This window comes from Rattus norvegicus, chromosome 10, assembly GCF_036323735.1.
Source record: "Rattus norvegicus strain BN/NHsdMcwi chromosome 10, GRCr8, whole genome shotgun sequence".
NCBI classification, from domain to species: Eukaryota; Metazoa; Chordata; class Mammalia; order Rodentia; family Muridae; genus Rattus; species Rattus norvegicus.
Genome location: NC_086028.1, coordinates 58,197,681 through 58,211,155, shown reverse-complemented (window position 1 = coordinate 58,211,155; position 13,475 = coordinate 58,197,681). Strand labels below are relative to the sequence as shown.

Genomic DNA, 13,475 nt, shown 5'->3' with positions numbered 1-13,475 from the left:
AAGGTAGGTCTCTTGGTGAACCTGGAGCCATGTTACTCTAAGGGACTGTGTCTGCCTCCTATACTGGGATTACAGGCAGGCTGCCCCACCCACCTAAATCGCCCGGGTTCTGGGGATGGGAAGTCCAGTCCTCACACTGGCATGGCATTGTTATCTATCTCCTAGTGGGGATTCTTTTTTTTTTTTTTTTTTTGGTTCTTTTTTTTCCGGAGCTGGGGACCGAACCCAGGGCCTTGCGCTTCCTAGGTAAGCTAAATCCCCAGCCCCTCCTAGTGGGGATTCTTAATGTCTTCTTTGTGTTTTGGTCTTTTGAGTTAGGGTTTCTCTGTCTCCCAGCTGTCCTGGAACTTACTACAGACTAGGCTGGTCTTGAACTCAAACTCTTACTTCTGCCTCCAAAGTGCCAGGGTTACAAACTTGTACTGCCATGCCCAGCCATACCCAAAGATCCAAAATCACAGATCCTGAGTCAGGAAGACAAGGAAGGGCCCAAGAGCAAGCCTCCTCACTGTGAATATGTCTACAGCTGGAGGGTCCTCAGACCTCATTTCCATGTTTTGGCAGAGAGTGGGAATGACAGAGATGTATCCAGTGCGTGGGAATCCTGAGAGCCGTGTTGTATGTGTGGTAGGCATTGAGCTTGCTACAGATATCCTGTACACCTTCAGACACACTGGAAATCTTGTCATGAAAACCCTTCCACTGGTTAGATTCCCAGTCCTTCCTCCCCAGCCTGTGACAGGAGAATTCAAGAACAAACAACTCCAGTTTACCATTTATACCCAGCTAAACACTCCTGTGACCTCATCTTTTACTGGGGTTTGAGTGTGTGCAGTGTATGTGTATGTTCGTGTGGGTATGTGTGCATGTGTGCTGCTGTGTATGGAATCCAGAGACAGACATAACGTGTCTTCCTCTACCACCACCACCCCCACATTATTTTTGAGAACCTGGTGCTCATTGGTTAGCCAGAGTGGTTGGACTGGGAGCTCTGGGGTCCCCATCTGACTCTGCTCCTTTCACCCCAGCTCTAGAGTCACAGAAACATACTCCATGCCCAGCCTTTTATGTGGATGCTGAGGGTCTTTATTCCAGTTTTCGTGCTTAGAGGCAGAGGCAGGTGGATCTCTGTGAATTCGAGGGCAGCCTGGTCTATACAGTGAGCTTCAGTCCAGCGAGGGCTACACATGTTTGCCCTCATGTTTGCCCAGCAAATGCTTTCCCACTGAGACACCTCCCCAGTCCCATGCTTCTGTACTCCTTTCCTTTATCTTACCTTAGCCTTGCTCAGAATAATTTGTGCTGATTTATTAAAATGCCTGGCCTGGTAATATTAAAGCCACTAGAATTATGGAGCAGGAAAAAAGCAGACAGGAGGAAATTATATATTTTGTTTTTGCTTTGTTTTTAAAAGGGAAGAATCCAATTAGACAAGGAAGGAGGTCAACCATTAACTTACATGTCTTATACTGCCTCAGCCAGCCCCATTTTGGGCTCTGGACCCAGCTCTGGGTCTCAGTAAATACTTATCGTTTTATCTGGATAAATGTGTCCATGAGCCAATGTCACACACGGTGTCTACAAAACAGGAAAAAGAAACTATTCTGGCCAAGTGTGGAGGTGAGTTTGAAGCCAGCCTTGACTACTTAGCAAGTTCCAGGACAGTTGGGGCACACAGGACAGTTGTTTCAAAAACCAAAACCTATCTGACAGAGCACAGCTGTTACTTGTATTTAAACCAAGCTGCAGTTCCTTGATTGGCTTGGAGAAAGCATAGACTCCTCAAGTTTCCCAGAGCTGCCATTCATACCCTCTGTAACTGCCCTGAGCAACACAGAAAGCAACCAGACCATGAGTTCCCCAGTGCTTGGGGACTCACAGACCACTTTGAGAACCCAATGAAAACACCAGAGCCTCTCTAGTCCCCACAAGTACATTCCATATAGTATGGTGCCCAGGACATGACATCCCAAAATACGACCATACGAGACCAAAGCGAGTCTCAAACACCAATGAGCTGTTTTTTCTGGGAATTACAGACACAATGAACATACCAGGTTCAAAAGGCCTTTTTGCCAGAAACAAAAATCAATTTTACATCTAGAAGGGAAACCCTCTTGAGTGGAGTAGCCTCAGGAAGAGGTGGGTTTTATTACCTGGACCGCATTGGCTGCTTCTCCAGGTCCTTCCCCCACCCTCTCAGGACTTCAAGGCCCAGCAGCTCCAGGTCCCTGCTCCTTTTCTGCAGCTCAGGGTCCCAGATAAGCCACTGTGTACTCCTATGTCTGATGACCCCGTTTTCTCCTGTCAGTCTTCCTGATGTCCATTTTGCTGCCATCCCAGACAGGGTTCCCCAGTCAGGACTCCCCATTTGAGAAGGGAATGATGGTGTTCCCTGTGAATTAGGCAAGGACCGCTTGGGGTTTGGACTCCGCCTCCTTGGCTCGTTTCACGCTCTGCCTTGTGCCTCAGTGAGCCAGTTAAGAGAAAATGGGAAGCGAATCGCTTGAAGGGAAAGGAACTGCAGAGTGTCTTGATTGCCTATAATTGATTGATAGAGTGGATCTGCAGTCTAGAGCATCAGAGGCACCTGCCCACCAGGCCTAGATGGTCCTTGTATCCCCTGGGCCTTCCTCGTCAGTTGCCCCCATGTTCCTGGCAGGTCCACCTTATGGGCCTGTTCAGCCACCCAGCAGCCAATCCAGATCCTGGGTAAAGTAGCTCACTGATCCCGGAACCCACTCAGCATCCTGTGGCGTTTGCCGGCTCTGACTAAACCCCATCTTGATAAAAAAATGTATGATTAGATCTGTCTCCCCCAACCTGTGATCTGAGTCATGCATGATACCCCCAAACCACAGAGCCAGGTTCAGAAGAGACACCCTGAAAATAGCATAACAGGTCAGCTAGCCCTCTTTCTCACACCTTCCCCTCCCCATGATTGCTCTGTTTAACTGAGGAGTCTGGCTGGATCTCTAAAGGGCTGGGAAAGCAAAGGGAGGGGGTGGTGTAAACAAAAGCTCCTCCCAGTGCTGTCTTCCAGGCACTGTGCTACAGGATGAGGCTACCGATTTGCTCTTGAACTCTAAATTGATTATTTGGGTCTGAGGCCCAGGTGGTTTGATTTCATTGCTTACACCAAAACCTGGAAACACTGCGGGGGCGGGGGGGGGAGAACAGGGCTACAAATGGCTCCCAAGGAGCTGAGCAGCCCCTTGCTAGGCATGGCTCCCTGCTATGCTAGCAGAACCCTGCTTTAGGGCAAGGGACCAGGTCATGGAGATCTGATTTTATAAACAGGGGACGCAGCAGCAGTACATGCATTGGTAGGTATGCATAGATATGTGCGTGCATGGTGTGCATAGTGTGCATGGTGTGCATGTGTGTGTGTGTGTGTGTGTGTGTGTGTGTGTGTGTGTGCACGTGCATGCATGTCCACTGTGAGGCTTTATATTTCATTTTTGCTCACACTTCCATATTCCCTTTACTTCATACTTTCCACAGAGACTGAGAAAAAAATAACCTGAGCCCTAAGGGCAGAAAGTCTTGAGTTCAAATCCTTGCTATGCCACGGGGACACTGAGGGACCGTTACTTTTTGTTTTTTCCAGTTGTGACGGGGCGACGCTAGCTGAGGGCCTGTCAAGTGGAGGTTTGGTGTGCAGATCCTGCTGTCAAAGGCTCTGTGACCACAGGTAAAGGGGCTGCCACTTCTCTCACAACCTCACCGCCCACCTTCTTCCTCCAAATTTACCACGCAGTCAGATGTGAGAACCCAGTCAGACTTGTGTCTGTCACCACTCTACCCACAGGGCTGTCCCCCTAAACTGTCTCCAGTCACATGGGCCTCTGAGTCAGAGACCTCACCCCGGCAGCCCCCACTACCTCTTCTTTTGCACTAGGCCTTCTAAATGTCTTCTCGCAGCCCACTGGTCATCACTGTTCACAGTAAATGAAGTCCACATTTATAGAAGGAACGAGCTATAGAAATGACTCTCGGCTCAGCATCCTGGAGCCTGGTCCAGAGGCTCTGCAGGGGAGGGCCATAGACATCTGCAGATCACACGCATCTACAGAGCACCTGTCTGACAGGAGAAGCTCAGGAACCACATCCTTCATCTCTCTCACAGAGCCTTACTACCTCAGCCCCAAACCTCACTGGCAACCGGAGCCCCTCGCTCCACACCTCTAGTTTACCTGATTAAAAAAAAAAAAAAAAAAAACAGACACCAATCTCAGGCAATTCCTGGATACAAGGCACAGCCCCATGCTAAGCACATGTGAATTTCCCAAGGTTTCCCCTGAACATCCCTATAACCATCCCGACTGTATCCTCCTGCCCTCCTCAGCACTCACGGATTGGACCACTACTGCAGCCTCCTCACCAGCTTCTCTGCTGTCTCCTGTTACTTCTTAACTCCATCTTCTGTACAAGTGTGATCGTCCCTACCGTGCTCGAGACCATCCCTGGCTTCCCAGAGCCTGACACCCTGGGTTCCATGCTGCTAAACTCCAGCACTGAGAAGCCCTCAGGTATCCATGTCTTCTACATGCCCCGTATATAACCATATACCTGTGCACACCACACACATGTTCTTCTGTGCATAGATACCTCATGCATACCTATAAACCCCATATACTCCAGTATGTACTAATACCCTATAGTACTTGTATATAACATATATATTTCATATATTATGCACACATAATGCATATTCCACAAATATGATACACACTGCATGCTCCATACATACTATCTAACTTCCATATAAAATCTACACACCTCATACCTGCCATATGTCTTGTATACCACACAGGCGATACACTTCATACAGTCTATAATATAGTAGTACCTATGAACGGCATACGCACCGCTCACCTCCCATACACTCCCTATGTGTACCACACATACTTCATACACACGAGCCAGTTTTCCAGAGGTCAGAGATGTGAGGCTCCACCTCACATCTTGTGTCCTTTCTACCTGAGTGTGGTTCCACTGGGTCCTATAGCTCTTTCCATGAACCTCCCCTGGGCTAGGAAGGTGAATGTGTGTACAGCCTGCTTTCTCATCATGCTGGGGCCCAGCATCTCCTAATCTAGGGCGGGGAGGACACCATCAGAGTAAGCAGCTTTCTGCTCCGATGTCTTTGCTTCCCCATCGTCTTCACAGACCCAGGCCTTGCTGCTTCTGAAAGCCCCTCTTCCTAGTCTGCCTATTTGCTGAGACACCACCATTCTCCTAGGCTTATCTCAGGTACCTGGATCCCTGTTTCTGAGGACCAAGCTTTTCTCTCAAATCTACACATAGCTGTAGGTTAGACCTAGGCAGAGCCGGGCCAGCCACCTCCTAACTTCCCCAGTGGTTCCCACTGGGGAGCTGGGGTTGGTGTCCTGAGCACAGCAGGTCCTGGACTCTGGTTCTTTCCTCTTTCAGTCATGAGGTTTCACAGATCCATAGCAAAGTTCCCTTCTCACAAGAGAAGTAAACTCTACCTCTGAGACACAGGAGGAAGTGAGTTACTGTGGCCTCAGAATGAGTCAGTGCAGAATGAACTCAGGGGCAGAGCATATGGCATTGGGGTATACTGGGGATAGGGGCTGGGGGCCGGGGCCTAGGCTGCTCTAGACTTCAATGTGTATGCATCTGCATTTTCTGCAAACCTTCCTTAGACAACCTTTAGTCCATTTGCCCCCATGAGTGACAGGAAAAGATCATTACCACAATGGGTGGCTTGGAAGGGCAGAAGGGCAGAGCCATCTGGTCAGGAACAGTTGTGGATTGGCCCCAACCCAGAGAAGCCAGCAAGGCACAGGAGTAAAGAGCCTGGGCCCGTGCTCAGAGTGTATTCATCCTCATTCTCCTTCGTAGCATCTTGCCTGCTTCCAATTCCCAAAGCCCTCAGGACTCAGCCTCAGTCTTGAGGCCTGGTGTAGCATCAACCCCAGGCATCACAGTGTAGAGCGGTGCTATCTCATTTTGCCCATCACATACCAAGGCCAAGCTCCCACTGCATCCCACAGCATAGCTAACCCCGCAGCAGGGCCTCAGTGCAAACCTGCCTGTCTCGCTTTTGTTTGTTTGTTTGTTTGTTTGTTTGTTTTTTCAAGAAAGGATTTCTTTGTATCTCTGGGTAGCCCTGGCTATCTTGGAACTCACTCTACAGATCAAGTTGTCTTGGAATTCAGAGACCCGCCTGCCTCTGCCTTCCGAGTGCTGGGGCTAAAGACGCACGACGTCACCACTGCTTGGCTCCATCCTGTTCTTGTCAACTTGTGTGCCAGAGATTTAGGGGTTTGATGAATGGCAGGTAGTGGGGGAGGTGCCCAAGGTGATGCCATTGCTGAGGTTGCGGGAAACAAAGATGGGCAGGAGCCCAAAGTGCCACTGCTAGGGTCATCTATCCAGGCCATGGAGCATCCTGGAGCTGTGAGGAAGGACAGAGGCCTATCTAGACACGGTTCTGCCCCTACTGCTCCTTGATCCCACCCTTCAGTCTATCCTGGAGTGGACTACTCTAGATTCAGCATCTTCAGCTTTGATGATGGGGCACTAGAGCTCTGATTAAAAAGAAAAAAGGTGAAGCCCCACTTCCCACTCTGCAGGTAACAGAAATAAAAACAAGTCTAGAATGCAACATAGCAAAACATCCGACCAACTTTATCTTCCATGGTGACCATCAAGTGCTTAAAAAACAAAGCTTGTGTGTCCGTGCACACACACGTGTGTGCCGAGGAGGATGGCAGCAGGCAGAAGGCTCTCTTTTACCATGTGGGTCTCTGGAATGGAGTCCAGGTCCTCAGGCTTGGCAGGAAGTGCCTAACCTGCTGAGCCGTCTCTCTGGCTCCACTGGGTCTTTTTAAAACATCAAAACTTTCCCCACCCATGTGTCGGTGATCTGAGCAGGGCTTAGCTTGCCTCCCGAATGCTCTGGCTCATGGCTGGCTCATCCTGCATCCTCCTCCTGGGACGTGGCTCTGCTCCTTCAAACCTTCACTGACTGGCATGAACTGCCTTCCAGAGATACAGCTTCCGGCCCCCAAATTACTGTGTCTGATGCCACCTTATTCTCTTGCCAAGTATGAGGAGAGAGAGAGAGAAAGAGAGAGAGAGAGAGAGAGAGAGAGAGCCAGACAAGACCAGACTACAGCCCTGTCTGAGCGATCCCTGGGGGCTCAGCTGATTACGCTATCTTGTCTCTGGGATCTTATGGTGGTCTCAGGACAGTTTGTCCAAAGGCAGTTCCCACTCAAGGTTAAAGACAGAGTGGGATCCTCTGACAGCAGGGGACAATCAATACCTGTCCCTCCTCCACATCACAGAAGAAGCAGGTTCCCCTCGATATTCAGTCTGTAGATTTACACACACACACACACACACACACACACACACACACACACACATCTCCTGCTAGTCTCCACATTCTCTCCAGTCTTCCTGACTTCAGCAGCTGAAGCTGCTCTGTTAACTAACAAAGGGCCCTCTGGGTGGCACAGCACATCACTAGCTTCCGCACTCTGGGAACTAACTTTGCATAGAACTGAAGCCAGGGGCCATCAGCACCGAAGAGGTCTTCCCTGTAAACCTCCAGATCTGTCTGAGCAAAGGCACTTCCCAAGGGAAGCCCAGCATTTCTCTGACCACTAATCTGGAGCCCAGGCAGACAGAGATGATAGCACTGAAGACAGGAAAGGCTGACTTACTGGCCACGCAGAGAAGGGCATGGAAGAACCACTTCATAGCTGGAGCAGACGCAACCGTGTGAGCTGAGTGGGGCGACACAGAGAACCTCAGAAGGCCCTCAGCTTCCCTTCCTCTGCAGGGGAGGCCAGGAGGCGGGGCAGAAGCATATTCAGATAAGGGACCACAGACCTACAGGTACTCTCAAGCAGACACAGCTACCAGAGCTCATACAAGGCCAGCAGGTGGCTTTCCCCATAGCTGTGGGCTGGGCTCCGGGAGCTTAGACAACTGTCAGGCCAGTTCCGTCACTCACTAGACCCCCCATTTCATGCACGAGTGAGCTAAGATTTGGCTGGTGGGTGTCCTGGGTGTCTTTGGCATACAGAGGAGGTACAGGAGCAAGTCGTCCAGGTAGTTGAATTCCAGGCTGTCTCATCCAGAATGTTCCCCAGCCAGACTCATGGGATCAGCTCCCAGCCATCTTGGGTCCCCTCGAATAGAAAGTGCTCTGACAGGCAAAAAATGCACTCTTACATTTGCTCCTGTACTCAGTGCATAGGTAGGGCCCTGGAAGAGCAGGTGAGCATGAAGAACTGAGGTATTAAAGTCATTGCTTCAATCCAGCTGTGGTTCAAGTGTCTTCAAAATGTGAGGCTGATAACAGCTTCGCAGGGCTCTGAGCTTCCAGCCTAACAGAAGAGGTAGACTTCATGGCCCTTACAGCACGGCTCTGACCCTGCCCAGGTTGTGGGGACTACTACAGGGGCAGCCATATCTAAATCCAACTCCCTCAACCACCAAACATGCCTACGCAGCAGCGAGGGAAGGAGGCCATCCTGCACAGCCCAGCAGAGTTCTGGGCAGCTCAGCCTAGCACAATCCCAGCATTTAGGAGTGTATGGTGGGAAGACCAAGTTCAAGGCCAGCCTGGGTCATGTAGTAAGACCTCTGCGAAGATGGACTGTTCTGGACTCTACTGTCCAACTGGAGCTATCAGCCGTGAGTGACTGACACGTTAAAATGATGCCAGTGCACAGAGGGAACTGAACTCTAGACTGTATGCAATCTTAATTCAGAAAGGCTGGGCATTAACCTCTTATTCTTCCATGGATGTAAGAGAATATTCTGGGGCTGGGGATTTAGCTCAGTGGTAGAGCGCTTACCTAGGAAGCACAAGGCCCTGGGTTCGGTCCCCAGCTCCGAAAAAAAGAACCAAAAAAAAAAAAAAAAAAAAAAAAGAGAATATTCTGAAGTGTTACAGTGTTAGCAAAAGCAGATAACCACATGGCCTTAATGACTACATGAAAATCAATTTTATTTTGTTTTTCACATGGAAAATTTATTTAGTCAAAGTTCTGTGAAGATTCAATGACACTTAAACATTTTCACACTGTTAGCTTTGGTCTGACATTTGACTAGATCTTATATAACTTTTCATAAAGAGATTACAATTCACACCCCCCCCCCCCCCGCACAACACGTTATTAGCAGCTAGAACAGCAGAGTTCCAGGTCTGATGTCATAGAATAGAGCACCCGAAGGCTGCTGGACAGACCTGTCACAAGCTGCAGTGGTACCAGCAGCCAGCCCACCCATCCTCCTGTCACTGCTGGAAGCTCAGCTCCTCCTGATCCAAGGACATTTGGTAGAGCCACTAAAGGGTTCTCCCAGCCCTGGCCCTTGGGGAAGAAAGGGGCAGTCTAGATCCCTTGGTAGGGTAGGAAAGCCCAGGATCCCAGCTCACTTAGGAACCCCGCAAGCAATAAGGCTGAGTGCAACCCCTAGGCACCTCAGGAGGCTGGGCAGTGAGGATGGGGAGAGCTGCACAGGGCGCAGGGTGTTTTCTGTACCTCTGTAGATGCTGTGGAGTGCCAACACCTCTGTACCCACCAAAGATTGTCAGTGCGCTAACTATGACTTGCAGAGGAGCCCTCCCAGCCCATCTGATATCAATGCTTTCCCACGAGGCAGAGCCTCAGGCACCTACCTGGGTTAGCAGCACAGCTTTGCTGCCTCTGATTCCGTTCCTCTCTCACAGCACCCAGTCCTAGGCTGGAAGTTTGGCAAACACATACTTCCAAGGAACCAACCTGAATACCAATCTCATCACTAACTAGACTGTATCCTTCCAAAGCATCCACGTCATGAAAGACAAAAGTCAGGCTGAGGACACGCTCCAGCTACAGAACAAAGGCAGTCCACTCCTCGAATGCCAGACTAGATTCTGGATAGGGGTGGGAGGGTGAGGCTGAGAAATGCTTGGAACAGCATTACTGGACAGATAGAAGGAAGCCTGAGCCGCAAACGAGCAACTGTTACACTGACCAGACGCTACAGACTTCTGATCTTGGCAACTCTCCTGTGGACACAGTGAACACAGTGAGGGTAAAGTGGAATGCAGTGCAAAATGCTTCAAGTAGTTTGGGGGCCGTGGGGGAAGGGACAAGGGAAAGACTGGTTAAGAAAACAGAGAAAAAAATGTCCTTTGTTCTATCCTTGATGCTACTGTGATTCTGCAATTATTTCAAAAGAAAGTTTATAAAACCACAGCAGGTCTGAAATTCTTGTTTTTGGGAGGTTGATGTACTATTGAGAGGTCTAGGTCAGGCCAGCTTGTGTAACAAGGAGAGACCCTACCTCCTCTCGCTACCGCTCCCCAAAGGGAACTCTGATACATATTCAGGGAGAGGTGTGTATCAGGAGGAGGGAGACTGTCTTGCGAGTCACAGGCAAGCAGGAAGTGTGACACATACACCAGTGGAGGCGAGCTGCCATCCTCTTCCAGACAAAAGTTGTTGCGATCCTAGCCAGCCTTTCCTCAAGGAGCTAGGAAGAATACTTGAAGATGAGCTTTAGAGGGAGTCAGGGACAGGCAGAGCCAAGGCCACCTACAATAGCCTTTGTCAGAGGGGAGTGTCATCTCATGGTTCATGGTGCTGGCATCAGAGGGAGGCTAAGGACTGAGCCTAAGGCTACAGTCACTGAGCTGGGAGCCAGACATGACTTATTCCAAAACCAGGACCCTGAACTACAAAAAAAAAAAAAAAAAAAAAAAAAAAAAAGGAAGAAAGAAAGAAAAAAAAAAAAAAGGCAAAGCAAAACAAAGCAAGCAAGCAAGCAAGAAGAAACAAAGCCATTCTCCTCAGATCGTGAATCTGAACAGTATCCATCTCCAAATCCCTGTATTCAAGTTCTGCACCTCAGTGTGACTAGACTTAGTTAGAAACCTGGCTTTGAGGAGGTCGCCGAGTTTAAAAGGTTCAAAAGGGTGGACGTAGGTCTAGTGCCATAGGTTGGTACTGAGAAGCGTTACTGGCACACATGGAGGAGAAAGGCCACGTGAGTGAGCCAAGGAGAGGATCCTCCATGCTGGCACCCTCTCAACTTCCAGCATCATAGCTGCCCAAGCAAACCAGTACCTTACGCTACCTTCTCAAATAAACACTGAGCAGCGTTTGCGTATACCTGCGTGCATGCACACACATGAGCACATGAGGAGGCCAGAGGACAACCTGCAAGAGTCTTCCTTTCCATCACGTAGACCTAGTGAACAAACTCAGGCCATCAAGCACGGTGGCAAGAGCCTTCACTCACTGAGCCATCTCACTGGCCCTTCTGTACCCTTCACGGCTGAGGGGCTAGAAGGTAGATCGCTGCACGGCTGTGGCTGTGGGAGCAGGTGGGTCTCCATTCAAAGCTCTTTAGAAAGCACCCTAAGATCTCTCCCATCTCAACTTTTGTGTGCATGAAAGAAACCTGTCACCTCATTTGAGGCCTGCATGGACAGGGGAACTAAGCCCCAGAGAGGAAGGGGCAAGTGCCATCTTCACTGGTGGATGTTAGAATGAGTTCCTAGGACATATCTCAGCTCCAGCCACCATTCTCTTTGCCTGTCCTCAAAGACATTCCACCTGAGCTAAGAGTGCTGCCCGGCGGGGTTGGGGATTTAGCTCAGTGGTAGAGTGCTTGCCTAGCAAGCGCAAGGCCCTGGGTTCGGTCCCCAGCTCCGAAAAAAAAGAAAAAGAAAAAGAAAAAAAAAAAAAAAAAGAGTGCTGCCCGGCTCCTGGTCCTCAGGGGACCTTCTGTATACACGCAGAAAAGGAGCATCACTGGACCCAACACTAGGGAGGGAGCGGACAGGATAGGTTTTTGTTAACACTGGGAGGCTCTTGCTCTTTCTGACCTACACTGGTCCTCACTGGTCCAGGGGCAGAAGTATCTGGGGTCACACGAAGTCTTAACACTGAAGAATCTGAGCATCCAGAGAAGGCCTCTAGGACAGACTTCCTGGGCAGGCAGGCTAGTGACTTTGGTAAGTTGAGTATCACCACACTCTATAGAGTTTATCAACAGCACAATAAAATACCATTTCCATACTTTATAACATGCTTTAGTATGCTGAATGGTAAAATATAGATTCTATTTCTTTATTATATGTTTGGGAGGCTGATGTAGGGTTGAGAGCTCCAGAGTGGACTACGCTCATCAAAGCTCTATGAAATGCTTACAGGGTTTTGAAGGAGCTGGGACCACTACTCTTTCTGCTAAGATTTGCCATATAAACACAAGACAAGTTCTAGGCATTTGCTGCCGGTCATGTTATGCACTTTATAATCTGTCTCGAAGTGGAAGTACTATTCTCAATATTACCAAAAGTAAAGTTTCTTCTTATTTTAAGGGAGAAGAAAAGGCTCAAGTTTGGAGCAACATCTTACTATCTAAGGCTTAAACAAGCTTACCCATGCAGCAGCTAAAGCAACCTGCTGCTGCTTACCCAAAGTGCACTCTAGCAGTTCACCCCCGAGAGCGCTCTGGGAGCAGGAGGAGGAATGATGCTTCAGGTAGAGCATCGGCTGCTGGCGGGCAGTTTCTTTCGGCCTCCTGATCTGGGTTGCGGTCATTTATCTGGACAGGACCAGGGTCTAAGAAGCAGTTCCGTGTTCCCTCTTTGGGGCCTCTTACTTATCAGCCAGCCTTCTTCCCACCTCTCATGGGAATGGCTGCTCTTGTGGTGGATCTGGGTTGGGTTCCTAGCTCACAACTCTGTAGGACCACAGTTCAGGGACTCCACCCCTCTTTAGTTTTAGATGCTGGTCAGATCCAGGCAGGCTCTGGTACTGTGGATTCTTATTCCTTCTCTAAAACCTCCTCCTGGCCACGACATGGCTGAGGTCAAGGTCAGCTTAACTCAGGCAGTTCGACTTTCTTTGTTTCCCTCACCTTGCCATCTGCTGAGATTTACAACTTGCCTGGTGTTTTTCTTTTACACCCTAATAAAACTGTCCTTGAGTTTGAAAAACAAAATGATTTCCCAGCAACATTTCTAGAGCTGGATGAGCTCCAGCTGAGAAGTCGCAGATCGTTAACATCTGAGACCTGCTTGATGGGAACTGTTCCTTACTGCACAGATGGTGTATGCCAACGAGTAATCTCCATTTGCATCTGGTAGGCTCAGCTAGAATACAAGGCCTGCCTGGGACGCTGTGCAAGCCCGAGCTGCCACAATCCATTCACGTCGCCAATACTTCTGAAGCACTACTTACACTGGGCTGGGCTGGCTCAGGGACAGAGAGAAAACATGAAGATACCTGCTCCCTGGGAGCTCACAGGCTGGAAGGGAAAACAAGAACAAGGCATGAAAAGGAGGCACTGCATACACACGGCAGATAACTCAAGACTGCCCTGTCGGAGGCCTGGGGCCTCAGAGGGTAGAGCTGCTCTAGGTCAGAACGGTAGCAAGCATGGTTTCAGAAAGCCCAATGCACAAGCCAAACATGGTCCCTGCTCTCACG

The 13,475-nt window shown here is 49.5% G+C and overlaps 1 protein-coding gene across 2 annotated transcripts in view; it reads right to left on the bottom strand.

Annotated features, from left to right (window-relative positions):
• The window catches only part of Itgae (integrin subunit alpha E), a 59,276-nt gene extending 51,451 nt beyond the window's left edge, over positions 1 to 7,825 (bottom strand). The window contains exon 1 of one of the 2 annotated variants that reach the window (XM_039086945.1): positions 7,704 to 7,825. In XM_039086945.1, coding sequence (XP_038942873.1) covers positions 7,704 to 7,740 — 37 coding nt within the window. In that variant the 5' untranslated portion in view covers positions 7,741 to 7,825. The remainder of the gene's footprint in view (positions 1 to 7,703) is intronic. The other variant, NM_031768.3, reaches the window with a different exon arrangement.
• Between the last annotated feature and the right edge of the window lie 5,650 nt (positions 7,826 to 13,475).